The 15293-nt window shown below is 46.4% G+C and overlaps 1 protein-coding gene across 1 annotated transcript; it reads right to left on the reverse strand.

The window, feature by feature from the left end:
- Positions 1–1474: 1474 nt before the first annotated feature.
- C1QL3 (complement C1q like 3) lies at positions 1475–8769 on the reverse strand. Its single transcript, XM_056334903.1, has 2 exons — positions 6811–8769; positions 1475–2150 (listed from the first exon to the last, which is right to left on the reverse strand). Exons 1-2 carry the CDS (start codon positions 7396–7398, stop codon positions 1971–1973), a joined length of 768 nt encoding a protein of 255 aa, XP_056190878.1. The 5' UTR covers positions 7399–8769; the 3' UTR covers positions 1475–1970.
- Between the last annotated feature and the right edge of the window lie 6524 nt (positions 8770–15293).

Here is a 15293-nt window from a genome sequence, read left to right on the forward strand (position 1 = left end):
GACTAACAGCATTTATTTTGAACGTTTTGACTCAAAACGGAAACAGATAGAGTAACATGTTCTGTTTAAGAAAAACTTCACTCATTCAAATGAGATTTCTAGAGAGATACATCAGACTTTTACTGAGCAGCCAGCACTGAGGAGCTTTTTTGTCACAGTGGCAGACACTTTTGACGTTTTAGTGGAGATAAATCCGAGTTTGTACCCTTAGCACATTAGACAAGGTTGTGTGTGGCAAAGTACATGAAACAGAAATAGTGGGGGTAGCCTCTATTACTCTTTTAACAATTTACAGAAATATTACCCTGATTTTGCCAAAATGTTAAAAATAAATAGCATAACCAGCTGTGCTAAGGAGCTAATTATCTTGCTAAAATTTAGGTTTAGAATGAAATCTGGAAGTTTTAACCTGAGAGAAATAGACAGCCTCCCCTCCCAGAAACAAAACAAATAATAAATCCTTTTTCTGAATAAAATTACTCTGTAGACATTACTGGTATAAGTGATTTTAAAGCAATTTTATAACTCTGTAACTCATAGTACCTGTGTTTAGTTTAATTCTCCAAGCTATTAATCCTTTATATGGATTAAACTTCTTTGAGACTTTATATATATATATATATATATGAATGAGAAAAATAGGTTTTAATACACACTCTTTTTTGCATGTAAATATCTGCTTCTTTCTTTGCATATGTGTTATCATTTTTGGTAATACGCTTATCTGTGTCCATTTCATAGGCACGCCTTACTACAAACTGGTAACTAGCTACCACGGAAAAGGTCTGTGTGACAACATTTTCTCATGTGTCAGATCTCCCATTCTTTTGTGGGAATAATCCCACTAACTTCAGTGAGACAAGACACCCAAGACAAATAAGGTTTTGACCCATTATATTCTTACAAAATTCTAGTTGAACATCTGCAGTATGTTAAGTTGTAACTACTTTATTAAAAATAGTACCCAAGTACAGACTAAGTGCTAAAAGACTGATGAAGACTAATCGCTGCAAAGAAAACACTCTAACTTAGTCTGAGGATGTGGATGCCAGGCTTACTAAATATTTACATAATTAACCATCAAGAATGGGTCTGTAATAATTGTCTAAATATGTATTTACACATTTACAAATTAAAAGCCAAATCCTTTTTCCACTAATATCAATGGGAGTTTTGCCATTGGCTTTGGTGGAATCAGGGATTTGGTCCAATAGAATAATTTGTCAACTGTTACATTTTTCAGAAAAAAGGAGAGAAAAAAAAAAAAAGTGTTTCTTCTATCGTTTTTCTTTTAGAACACAGCTAAGGGGAAGACAAAATTTGAACAACTCCACTGGACTGATTTTAAGATACAAGTCTAATGTAAACCTACAAAGCAGGAACATTGAGTTAAGGCTTGAAGCTGATTGGTTTCTAGTTTTAAGTGGAAGGATAAGAGAAGTACAAGGCAAACAATTCCTTTGGAGAGACCGAGTATATTTTGATTACCTCTTTCTTTTATTGTAAAATCATTCCTCACCACACTATGAGTGGACTCCAAGCATCATTGTTAGCAAGTCACAAGAACCAAAGCTGAAGTATGGATAAAGCAGCAAGATCATAACACATCGAAGTATCATATACACTGAAGAAGTAACTCAGCGTCCTTAGGTGGGGCTTTTTCCTATAAAAATTTGACCTATGTAGGACTTCATTCACATGGACACTAACAATGAGGAAGTATTTGCTTTGGCGGTAGTGGATCACACATCTGTTTAACTTGTTTTATAATTTTTTAACATAAGGTTTCTCTGTGTTGTACAGATGTGAATCAGGTAGCATTTGACTTTTTTTTTTCCCCCCGCTACTGAGGTGTTCAGTGGTTGCTCTCTGCTGGGGTGCTTGTTTCATTGACTTTTGCCACGCAAATCCATTGCTTAGAAGAGCAAGCTTCATTTTTGGACTGGTTTGGTGGGTCTTTTTACTCATTATCAGTCGGCATAAATAATAAATCCAGAAAATGTGCTGTATTTGTTGTTGTTTCCTCCATGTGCTTTTCCTCCATCTAATTTAATGTAAACTTCGTCTCCTGGCTCCAAATGAAGAACCACGCTGTTACTGGCATAGTCGTAGTTCTGATCGGCATCCTGAGCAATCGCACTAGCTCGAACCTACATAAAATACATAATGAGTGGTTAAAAAAAACTCAGATAACTTTTTTCTGCATGGTGAAATAAAAGCATATCCTCAACATTTTATTCAGCATGCATGAGTGGCCACTTCAAATAATGTCTGGCAACATCTATTGCAGTTTTTTCCTATGGTTATTTCTTGGGTTTTGCTATGGTTGTTGCTTATTTTCTCCTATGACACAACACTGAAATAAAGTAATAATGTGCTCCTTTCTCAGTCACCTGATTAATACAACCACTTGCACTCCTGTAGGTGTCTGGAGCCTTTTAAAATATATGTGTAATAATAGCTGGAGTTCAGAGAACTGAACCCGGTGGTGTGCAAGTTTTACCTTAGTGTAACTTTTATTTCAGCAGGACAAATGATTGACATAAGTGAAAATCCACAGTGAGGCCCTACTCATACCAGGCTGGACTTCTTCTAGAGGCAATTTATTGTCATGCTACTAATAGGATCGTGCTGCAAAAAGAATACAAGAAGTACATCACACACACACACACACACATGCACACTCCCATACACACAAGCAGGTAAGGATCCTAGTTGGGGTTTGGAAAAACTGTTATCACCACATTTCAGTAAGCAAACATTAAATTTCTATGTGTTTTAAGAGATGCACATTGGAAAAAATCACAGGTGAGTGATTTGCTTTAAGAGGTTTTGGAATGTACAAGTTATTGTGGACTTTTCATTTGCAACTTTCACTTAAGCATACTTTTTGTTTCCCCATTTATCTCTTGCTTATTCCACTACTGATTAAATTTGACATTACTAGCAAACTGGGAAGTAATCTGTAATTTCAAGATGTATGTTGGTTTCCAGCAGTGAATAGCCTGTGCCATTGTAAGCCTCCAAATCATTTGTATATAATTTGACCCTGTTTGGTAAAATATTTAAACTTACTTGTATGTGATTTATTTCAGCATCACACATCATCTGTTTGTTGCTTGTCTTTGTTCTAGCATAGTTACAGAGCACTAAGTGATTTAGTGGTATTGCAAGCTTGAACTAAGTAATAATGCATGACCTGGTGTACTATATGTGGGATTTTATCTGTTCTGAATTGAAAAAATAGGCTATAATTCACAATTTTCCGTGGATTCCTTTCAAAGTTTAACTGATAAATTTCCGAATTAAATTTTCATGTGATACGATTTCACATAAATATTGAAATGTTAAAAAGGAAGGGCTTCTTCTACCGTGCAGGATCTTATGGCATTATGCAGCTTAAAAACCACAGTACATGGCAATTCTTTATACATCCTGTAAGAAGAGTGAGAAAGACTTAAAAGGCTTGCAGTGCTGTGACAGTCTGCAAATTTAAACTGATACATGGCATGACGATAAACCCCAACTATTTCAGGACTTTGTGATTCCAAATTACCTGCTATTGTTTACAGAGGTATCTATTTTGCTAGTGTTTAAGCAATAATTATTTTAAACACTGGCTATTTCCTATGGATTAATGACTGGCAAGGTGGAGTTGAAGGCTCTGGGCTATTAAACCTGAAAATACGCTTCAAAGAAAATAACCAGCTGGGACTGTTGCTGGTAGTGTAAATGGAAAGGGCAAATGGGAAAGAGTGAAAGGCTATAGATGAGGCAGAAAAACTTCTGCAGAGAACTAGTATCTTGCATACCGGCAAACAAAATGGTTTAAATCACTTTCCAAATTCCCATTTACATCATAATGAAATGCTACTCAGTGTATTTGTCTAAAATGTGTTTCTATGGATAGTAAAGGAGAATTTGAGTTGTGTTAGTGACTATCCTAAGGGAGTCAGCCCATGGACACTGACTACAGCTGCAATGGATATTTTATTTTTAAGATTCTACATAGTACATACTGCCTGAAGAAAAAAAGATTCTGGGTATTAAAAGTCTAGAAACCAAAGTGTAGATCTTGCTGCCCTATGTATAGCAACAAATGTCCTATAAACTCCAGCGTGCTGTTCTTAGAGGTTTTACCTCCTTGTTTGGTTAGCCAGAGCAATTTCTTTGTAAAGCTTAGGAGAACAGTCTCAAATGAATTCTGAGTCAATTGCTGCAAGAGGGTGAATGTATCTCAAAATTAAACCATTAACAGAGTATACATTTCATAAGTTGCATGCAAGTTCTTTCTTCAAGCTATGTTCTCAGGTTGCTAAGCTCTGTGATCTCAGCAGTTCCCTCAAGCTTTGTAACTGTTAAAGAAGACAATGTATTAACACTGAAGACTTTGAGGTTCCACTTACGTATTGCTTAGGAATGTAAGTCAGTCATTCACTTTCCAGTGGTTTGGGTTTTTTCATTGCTAGAAAACACTGGATTTGTAGCATAACCTGTGTCCAACTCCACTTAATGACATCAAAAATTTCTGAGCTTTCTTATAATAGACAAAGTTAATCACTGTCACACCAGTGTATAGTGTTTCAAGTATAAATCATAATCAAAAGGAGGCACTGCTGCATTGAAACTGTGCATCAATTTTAAATAGTTTGTATGCAGGTATTTACCTAAACACTTACCTTTGCACAGATATATACAAATATACACATGGAACCCTTGCCTTTTTTTTCTTTGAATTACTGCGAGTTTCATTTGTCTGATGTCTGGTATGGCAAATAGTTATAGTTGGGAACAGCTAGACTTCGGGCTCAATTTAATATTTATAATTGGGTACTTTTTAAAAAGTACCGGTATGTATTTATTTTTCTGGGTTTGGGAAAATAAACACTTTAAAACATTATAAATAAGGGTCAAAAATAGATTAATGCTGTAATCGCAAACAAAACGGCATTCTCGCGGTGGGCAGTGTTTCCTTTGTATGAAGAAATCAAAGTGAATATATTACGATTTTTACTAGCCCTGGTTTACCTGCTGAGACAATATTTATGGTGGACATTTTCTAATGTAATTAATTGCTGCTGATGTCCTCATTATTCTCTTTTCACAGTACTTCTGAGGAGCCATAAACAAAAGGTTAAGTGGCAGATCAGGTTAATTTGCCGCGCGCCGGTGCTGCCGCCCGCGCCGAGCCGAGCCGAGCCGAGCCGCGGCGCCCCGCGGGGGAGGGGGCCGCAAACGAAGGCGCCCCTCTGCGACCTGCGCGGGCGGCGGGGACACCGCTCCTCGGTCCTACGGACCCCGCGTTGAGCCCGTCAACCCCGCCAGCCCGCCCCGCCGGAGGGTGAACGGCCCGGGGAGAGCGGCAGCGCCGGGCTCCGCGCTCCCCGCGTAGCCCGCTGCGCACCGGGACAGCTCGGGCCGCCGGTGACCTGTTGAACGGCTGCTGCGCGGCCGGTTCCCTCGCTCCCCGCCGCACGGGGTGCCCCGAAAGCGGTGGGAGCACGGCGGAGCTCCCGAAGGCACGGGAAAGCCCGGGCACCCCGCACTCCCCCCCGGGCACCCGCAGCAGGAGGGATGCCGGTACCGCTAAGCGCTGTAATAATTACACCCAACCTATCCGGTACGGAGGAAGCGCAGATTTGCGATGAGCGGCTCCCCGGGGGCAATGTTACAGGCACAGCCCCTGCGAGCGCGGTGGGAACGTTTATCCTAATTAAAATGGATGATTCCTCTGTCTTTCAGACGGTAGCATCGCAAGATCTTTAATATTTCGAATGTTTCCACCCCGCCGCGGAGGGTGCCGGCATACCTCGGGTCGTGCCTCGCTGCAGGGCCCGCCAGCCCGCCCTGGGCCGCCCAGCTCCGGCCGCTACCGGCCCTCCGCGGCCGAGGGAAGCCTCGCTCCCCGCCGGGGCTGAGCGGGTCAGAATCCGCGCCCGGCTGCGCGGGAGCCCGCTCCCGTGACGTGGCTGCTTTCCTCCCTCACACCTCGCCCTTGCCCCACGCAGGACCAGCCGCTCCCGAGCTCACCCGCAGCCCACGGCCCCCCCTTCCTTCCCTGGGAGTTCCCCTGCCCCGGGGGAGCGCCCGGCCCCGGCCCGGGCTTTGCTGGCCCCCGCGAGGGCAGCGCTGCCTGCGCGACCTCCCCGACCGGCCCCCGCTCCCGTCCCGGCCGGGCAGCGGACGGCGCTCCGCGGCTGCGGGGCGGCCGGCGCGGGCTGGGAGCGGGCGCCAGCGGCGCGAGTCCCGGGAACAGAGCGCGTGGAGCCCGCGTTCACCCGGGGCGGCCTCGGCTCCGCGCGGAACGCCCGGCCCCTCAGGGCTCATCAGGAACCTGAGCCGGAGCGGGGCGGCGCCGGGGTCTCCGCCGGCTGCGGAGGCGGGCACCGGCTCCCTCAGCGCCCCCGCGGGCCGCCCCGCCTGCGCACCGCCAGGCTCGGGCCCCACTCCCCCGCCCCGCGCCCGCGCCGCCTCCAGCGGCCGCCCGGCGCCCGCCGCCCGCCTCACGCCCTTCCCGCGCCGCCGCGCTCCGCCCGCTCCCCTCACGGCGCCTGCTCCCCTGAGGGAGCCCGGCTCCGCGCGGGTGCCCGCTGTCCTCACGGCACCCGCTCCCTCAGGGAGCCCGGCTGCCCCCGGCGCCCGCTCTCCTCGGGAAGCTCGGCCCCCGCCGGGCGCCCGCTCCCCTCACGGCGGCTGGGTGCCCCCGGGCGCCTGCTGCCCTCAGGGAGCCCGGCTCCCCCCGGGCGCCCGCTTCCCCCGCGGTACCGGCTCCCCCCGGGCGCCCGCTGCGCTCACGTCCCCGGCTCCCACCTGGTTGTTCTTGCAGAGGTCGGCCCACATGCTGGTGCCGTCGCCGCCCCGCATGAGCACATGGTAGGTGAAGAAGTAGATGCCGGGGATGGAGCAGGTGAACTTGCCGGTGGTGGGGTCGTAGTGGTTGCCCAGGTTGGTGACAACGTCGTCGAATTTGAGCACCTCGTAGCCCTCGTGCTGCCGCTTGAGGCCGGCGTAGAAGGCGATCTTGGGGACGGTGCTGTAGGTGGCGGCGCTGATGGCCCCCGCCGCGTTCAGCCCCGGCGCCCCGGGGGGGCCCGGCAGGCCCTGCCGCCCCGGCTCGCCCTTCTCACCCGGCGGCCCCACCGGGCCGGGCGGCCCCGGCTCCCCCGGGGGGCCGCGGGGCCCCGCTTTGCCCGGCCGGCCGGCCTCCCCCTTGGGCCCCTGGATGAAGGTGGGCAGGGACTGCATGAGGCCGCGGTCGGGCGTGGCCGCCGTGCTGGGCGCCTTGGTGCCGCCGTAGGGGTCGCAGACCATGCGGCAGGTGCCCAGCATCTCGTAGTGCGCCGACGTGCCGGCCGAGCTGACCAGCACCGGGATGAGGATGACCAGCAGCAGCACCATCACCACCCCCAGCGCGCCGGCCGCGATCAGCCGCCGCCTGCTGCCCACCAGCCGGCTCAGCGCAGGGCGATCCTCTTGCCTGCTTTTGGACAAAATCTTGATGGTTGGTCGGGAACCTCCTCAGAGCCGAAAAACCGCCGAGCCCGCGCGAGCTCGGCTCCCCCGGGGCTTGGCCGCCCTCCCGCGGCCGGTGGCGGCGGGGGCTCCGGCGGGTCGCGGCGCTCCGCTGCGGCCGCTGCAGCCGCCGGGCGGGCGGGAGGGAGAGGGAGAGCTGCCGCCGCGCCCCGGCCGCCCGCACTTTTATGCTCCCGCTGGCGATCGACTTTTTTTTTTTGCAGGCTGTGCCAGTCCGAGTCAACTTTTCCAGGAACTTGCCTTTCCTCTCGCGATCGCCCCGCTCGCCGCCTCGCTCGCTCGCTCGCTCCCTTTTGTTGGGTTGTTTTTTTCGCAGAGACGACTGTCCTCAGCGGGGACGCGCCTCCCGGCCGCCCCGCGGCTGCCCCGGTGCCCGCCGCCGAGAACCCGCGCCGCCGCGCCGGAGCCTGAGCCGGAGCCGGAGGGAGAGCGGGATCCTGCCCGGGTGCCACCTGCCAGGAGAGGAGGAGGCTGACGAGCGTGCTGGAGCAATTTATAGGCACCCAAAAGCGCAGGGGAAAGGGGAGCTGCTTTGGCATCTCATTCCAGCATCTGCTCTGCTCTTCCCACTCACAGAGAGTTTGGCATTACTCTGGCAGTGTGGGAAATATATTTTTTTTTTCCTCTCTCCCTCCCCCACCCCTCCCGCAAACGGATGAACAGCGAAATCGTGAGCCTCACTCACTAGCTGCATCTTGCGATGACAGCTCTTTCTGGAGCAGACCAAAAGGAAGAGATGTGCTTAGCAGCCTCTGGGTACCCTTCAGGTCACCGATCGAGAATTAAAAGGTCAATCCACCTCCTGCTTAATGCTTCCCCGAGGCCACCCTGCCATATTAGTGTTTTCTGGGAAATACCGCTTTAAATGTAGGGATGTTTTACAGTTACCCATTGTCCAAGTGGAAGTTATTTGAAAATATACCTCCCACCGTACACAGTAATAGAGATTAGCATCTCTCACAATTTCAGATCTTACTCTTCCCCTCTCCCCGATTACACCCATAAGGCAGAGAAGGAAACAGTTCTTTCTCTGAATTAAAACTGACATACTCATCACCGGCTGCAGTGTTTCCCGGTGTTAGAGCCAGACACCGCTTTGCTAGCGAACTGACACTGAGGGAAAGAGTTCCCTTTTGTTTAGAAGCCTAAGGAAAGTGTGGGGTATATGCAGATCAGCAGACGCCTGGACCTGAGAAAAAAAGTCTCTGGCTTATCTCGGGGGCAGAAAATTGTTTTGTTAAGTCTTGGGGGTTTCTTCCTTTTTTTTCCTTCCTTTTTTTTTTCCCTTCCCCCCCCCCCCCCCCCCGCTTCTGTGTGAAAGGTTTCTCCTCCCGCAAGGGCTGGTGGGCACCTCTGTGACTGAGTGGGAAGGTGAATGTGCAATATTAGTGGCATTTCTCCCGAGAAAATATTAAGGGACTTGTCCTGTTTACAGATACACAAGGTACACAAAGAACTGTTTAAATAAACAAACAGAATTGATTCCTAAATCATACTTCTGTATTCAGGAGCAATGGACGTCAATCAAACGTGGGTGACATTTGCCTGTCAATACGGGGATGATGGCTGGAAAGAGTGTGACTTATTACAGCAAGGCAAGAATCGGAAATGAGCAACAGCAGCAAATAGGACAACAACCAAATAATAGCATCTCCAGCGATGATCAGAGGGCTGTGATCTTGTCTTGGATTTTATTAGCACGAATCCCCTCTCCCCTCACCCGTTCTCTTTTCTTTCTTTTCTATTCCACAACACAATAAGGTCAAACAAGCAGGCAGTGGGAAACAAAGATTCATTGATTCTTCCTTTTAAGCAGAAATGTCAGCAGCTCCTTTTGCTCTTTCCTGAGAGACTCAAAGGCAGTGAGTGTGTCCACGCCACATAGAGATGGGCCAGCCCAGCTCCTTATCTCCCCAGAAAACTCCTGATAAAGCTTCCATTTCCTGCACTTGTAAATATCCCTCCCTGCCCCCCTTTTTTTTTCTTTCTTTCTTTTTTATTTCGTCTAATGTTCTGTCTTCAAAAAAATTCTTTATCTGGCACTGACAAAAGCTAGCCAGTTCCCTCAGCTGAGGGCTTCCCCTCAAGACCCAGGAAGGCAGCTGAACACACTTTGAGAATTATGTTCGTATCTCATCGCTCTCTTCACCCCATAGGAAAGGGCTTTCAGCGCTGCTCTTTCATCTGGGCAGGAAAAATGAAAAAGTTCTGCCGAGAGTGATGAGTCCATCTCAGCCTGTAGCTAGACCCTTGAGGCATTGTATTTAGTCATCCCTAACCCAGGAGGTTTTCGTGACATCAGGGTGTGCGTAAACCTCCATTGCCACGGACGTGTTGCAGATTGGGAAAATAGCAAGTCTCTTACCTTCAAATAAACACAAGCCTATCGTGGTCTGTCAAGCCGTAGTGATGCTGGGTGACTTACTGGCATCAAGCACGCTTTCAGTTCTGTACTGCAGCTATGGTAAGCCTGATTTTTGAAGCGAGGTCCTACCATACCAACTACGTTCACGTTCTTCATAGACAGTTTCATCCTCACACATATTAACAAGAATGTTCATTCGCTCTAATCTCTTGCACACTTTCTCCCAAAGATGACAGCCACAAAAATCACAGCCTAAGTAAGCAGAATAGAGAGAATGGGGCAAGTACTGGTGCTGGGTTGTCAGTGGAGCTTATGTGTTAGCTGGGAACATAACCTGGGAACAAAGTTAGAGGAAATGTAGAAACCTCTTTTTACCATGGGACCTTTGTTTTCCTGAAGTGGTATGTCAAAGCATCGATTCGCTGTAATTAAGGCTTGGGTAGCATTTATGTTATAACATAACCTCCTCTCCTCTAACAGTCGAGACTGACAGTCCATTGTTAATATAACCATTGTACCTATGTGAGCTGCTGCCAGCCTTAATGTGTTAAATTTTCTTTGTATTTTCGAAGCCCTCTTGCAGGCTTGCTCCAGTCTTTCAGCCTGTTTGCTTCCCTTCCTGTTCTCTGGGCCTTTACGCATTCAGATCCGCAGCTGGTGTTTGAGCTGTATCCCCTGCAGCTTCAGCCATTTGAAACAGCCTTCTCACAGCTCTTTTCCTTGCTGACTAATTAGTTAATGTTCATACAGAGCCTTAAAGACGTACAGCATAACATGCACGTCCATTTTACGTGCGTGCCGTTGCCTCAGCACTAAGATAGGGAAAAACGGAGAAAACCATGTAAGAACGTGTCCACTGGCACACAGGGGAACACATTCTGCAGTTGCCAGGCACAAAATGGCTCCTTATGCCTGCAGTGCTAAATTCAAAGGGTTAGCCCAAGAAAAAATACTTGGAGAAAGGGCAACCCTTTACCAGCTACAGTGAGCAGGAGTAATGTGGAAAAAGGCATATGCCGAACAAAGGAGTGCTCAAATGCTGTGCCAAGCTCCATACTGCTTCTTCTCACTCCTATCTGCATCTGTTTTGCTCTTGCTTGTATTTTAACTTTTTTAATACTATTTTAGAGAAGCATTTTGAATTTCAGTCAACTTGAAAATTAAGGCTTTGCTACACTGTACCTTTATAAGCACTGGTTTAACTGTGTATGTAAGGTTAGCGTTTCGACATGGAGGCCAGCAGCATGGCCAAGGAACAACATGCACTCGCTCCAACAGGTAACTGGATTCAGTGCTACAAAATAAAATATATCATAAAAGGGGGAAAAAATATTCATATCAGTATATATGGCTCAAAGATACCATGGTGACATGGTGGTGACATCTTTGCTGCTATCCTAAACCATTGCTGGTATCCTGCTTCAGTTCTGTTCACCCAGTTCGCTAAAATCTCAGGGCTGGCACATGTGTCATGTAGCAGGTCCCAGAAGGGACCACGTCCTGCACCAGTTTTGGTAGAAGCAGGTACAGCCAGCATTAACAGTCCTCCCAGAAACTCGTTTTGGTCACTATGACTGACGACCATCTGTGTTTATAGCGGTGCAAGTTGCTCACTGGATTCTTTCCTAAAACTAAGATTTTCATGCTCATGTAAGGAAAATCAGCCTCAGTGTACAAGAGAAAAAAAGTTGTTTTGCTGATTTTTTTGGAAGCTTTTACCTGCCTTTTGGAATGTAGGAAGTCCTTCTGCAGGCTATTCTCTGTTATTCAGGGATTTAAACCATCTTTGTGTGTGTGTGTGATTGGAAATATTATAGATTATGTTTTATCTCAATTAATAATGCCTTTTGAAGGTCAGCCTCTGAACATGAAGGCAAACAGGAAAAATGATCCAAAGAAACTGTGTCAAGCCTTGAAAGGGTTACAACCACTTTTCAAACCCAAATGAGGGGGGAATTCAGGGAGGGCTGTCACCAAAGTGACAGGGCTCAACAAGGAGAATTTGCAAATAAATTCCACATATCTTTTCCTTTTTAGTTTTTAATCTGAAAAGATCAGTCAAACATGACTGGTTACTTGGCGGGGGGGAGAAATTAAAATGGAAAGATCAGTATCCAAGTCATGTATATCATGTTTTGACTGGTGAATTACCGCAGATATAAAACCATAACTGTTTATGTAAAAATAAGTCTAAAACACATATGGAGCTAATGATTACACATTCAACTGACCAAGTTTAATGATGTAAAATAATCATATATGACACTTGATGATTGCCAACTTAAATAGCAGTAATTAACCATAAAAGATACTCATAACTGCAAGTGCCCTTGTTTATTCCAAAGATTAAACCACTAGTTGCAAGCATAAAAGATTGTTCCTGCAGATATCTCCTCTCCTTTCCCACGTGCCTGCAAGCCCGCTTCTCTCTTTGACTTCTCTCTCCTCCTTGCCTCCCTGTGACCCCGGGTGCCGAATACAAAGCTGTAGTGATGGATGGTACAGTGCACAGTCAACCTTTGGAGTATTTTTCGATAGTGATGCTAGTACTTCTTCTCCAGACCCAATGATGCCTGACCAGTTGATTGCTCTTGCACTGGTGATGGTATAGAATTTCAAGAGCTGTACCTAGTATCAGCTTCACGGTCTCTGGGTGATGCTGCACCCACTGAGATCCTTTTTCTTATCTGTCACCCCTTCCAAGTGGCAAGCCCACGCTTTCCATTGCAGGAGGAGCTGTGAGTCAAGAAGTTTCTAGCAAGGTCACTAAGGGCAATGGTACTGTGGAGGTGCAATTGAGCAATGCTTGCACCAACCAGTAAATGTCTCCTCCACAGACAGCCTCAACTTGGCAACAAGGGCACTGCATTTCGGGAACTGGGTTTCAGAGAATGAGGTTTGTTACACAGCTTCTACCAGCTTTGTTCATAGGAGCCTGGACATCCAGTGCCCCTTGAGACAACGAGACTATCTGCAGCAGGGTTCAGCTCACAGTCTAGGTCAGCTGTATTTGCTGAAAACACCCTTTTTTTCAACATACCCCACCTCTCCCTTCCTGTAGGATGAGCGTGTAAACTCGTCTGCCTCTTTTGATGTGGAAGTCTTGGTTCCTGCAACTGCCCATGCAAGCACATCAGTGGTTGCAATGTTTTTCATACAGGTTTTCTGCCTGACCCCCTGCTTAACTCCCATCTTCCCCAAATCCATAGCAGGTAACTTGTCATAAGCAGGCACACAGAAGAACTCATGATGTTCATTAATAAACCCCAAAATATAGAGATATTCATAAGTGCTATTAAATCAAGGAGTATTGCTGATAGTGAAGGCTACAGTGTCAGCATTCTTATGAAGATGTAAATAGTAAATACAAAGGAGTGGAAGATAAATGCCTCTAACATGGGAGTAAGATTAAACAACCACTTTGCCCCTGCTTAAAACTATACCAACAAGCAAACGCATAAATCATGTTGCACTTGTATTAAAAATTATGTCAGTTGTTAGAGTCAATCAGGAGGAGACTTCCAGGTGATTTGCCCAAGAGTACGATTTTTGTTACCTTTGAAATGGTTATTAGACTGCCAATGCTATTAAAAAGAGATGTTAGGGGAAAAAAGCAAGAGCAGACAAGCTTTTCTGAACTGTCATCTGCAATTTACCCTTCCTCCTCCAATCCTGAAAGACTCCCTTTCCATTGTTCTACCAACCCAGCAATCTTCTGGCGTGGCATACCAAAGTCCTTTATATTCATCAGGAGGTTGATGGATAGGCAACAAGAATGGATAGCTGGGAGTGGAAAACTCAAAATTAAAATCCCCAGAGTGGCAAGATGCCCAAGAGATTTATTTTTTCTTCTGTCATCCCCTCAACTGAATTTCTTTTTGTGCCCGATTATTGATTTCTGAAGTAGTTAATGGTGTAATTTACTTTGCAAATTGCAATTACTTCTGATCATTCATTTTTCTTCCTGTTTCATTAGTTAAAGCAGGAGACTCTTTGATCCCAAACAATCTTCTTTACAACAAAATGGCACGCAGTAGACTTTGGTGTGATCCTGCAAGATGCCAAACCTTCAATTAGTATGGTAGGCAACTGTGCTCAAAATTAGTGGAATTTGGCCTCGTGTTAAAAAAAGCATGTTGCGATGTTGATCTGTAGGTTTGATCCACCACAAATTAGGAATAGCTCCACGGAAAGAAGTTGAAAACCAAGAAGTTAGCTAACACATGTGAGATCATGGCTCCACTTTTGCCTTATATTCAGGGAGTTGCAGAGCACAGGGAGATACAGTGAGTCCCCAAAAGGGGCTGGTGATGCCTGCATAATGAGGAAGGGACCAGGACGCTTCCACGTGGCATTATAGAGGTATAACCCATGCAGAGGAACCATTGTGTATGTTTCCCAGCACAATGTATTGCCAATGCCATTATTAACAGGCTTTACTGTACTGCATGTAACTTTGGGTTTGGTATTTCAAATTTAACTTACATTTGTGCATTTAGCAATAACAACCAAAAAAGGATCCAGATTGGAGAGAAAAATCGAAGTATTTACCACCTTCTGAGATATGCCTGTGCTGTTATGCAATACATATGATTTCAGCTGGACTGTTCTTTCTATACAGCAATAAAACTCTAGTACGCACAATTACTGCACAAATCCAAAAAGCATCAGGTGAGAAAAGGAACACGACTGGCTAGAGAGCGTTTCTACCATCTGGGAACTGAGGTTTTCTGCTCTCCAGGAAGATAAAATCTCCGCTGGAATTTTCCTCTCATGTATTGAGACGTTGTACGTATGTTTATAATATGCAGAGACACACACATGGCCATGCACATGTATGTACACTAATGTAAAATAGAAATGTGTACGTTTTTTCTGGAATCAGAACATTAAAAGCTGTGGTTATCACAATTTGGCAAACTGCTGCTTTCTATTTTATTGTTTAATTGTAATCCCAAAGAGCAGGATAACATACACAATATCCCATGAAAATATTCTCAATCACTGGCGCGTACATGGATTTATACTGAGCTCATTGGTAGAGTGCCAAATGCTGTTTGCACTTAACACGTGTGACTCTGTTAGTCTGGAAGGAGCCCTTGCTCCTGTGTCACTATGCGGCGAAGCTCATTGAGCTGACTTTGGAGTTTCACTACTATTTCTGAGAATAGAATTTAGCCTGGAATCTTCTGTTTAATTAACTTTAAATCACTAATGTCAGTCTTGAAATATCTAAAAGAGGCAAGAATTTTTTATCAAGTGTAATGCCTGGGAGAGAGAATGAAATGGGAAGAATTTGCACCGAGTATCCTGATAAATGCCACTTCTCCCTGCAGTGCTGGGAGGAATCAGGAAAGGGTATGGGAGGAGAGGGCAGTGCCTCTGAGCAGCGTAA

Source organism: Falco biarmicus, chromosome 4 (assembly GCF_023638135.1).
Source record: "Falco biarmicus isolate bFalBia1 chromosome 4, bFalBia1.pri, whole genome shotgun sequence".
NCBI lineage: Eukaryota > Metazoa > Chordata > Aves > Falconiformes > Falconidae > Falco > Falco biarmicus.

Bases quoted from the DNA above. Each gene is read 5' to 3' on its own strand.
- C1QL3 (XM_056334903.1), bottom strand. From the start codon at position 7,398: ATGGTGCTGCTGCTGGTCATCCTCATCCCGGTGCTGGTCAGCTCGGCC. The intron at 2,151-6,810 runs GTGGGAGCCGGG...TATTTTATGTAG, and splicing joins ACCTCTGCAAGAACAACCAG to GTTCGAGCTAGTGCGATTGC.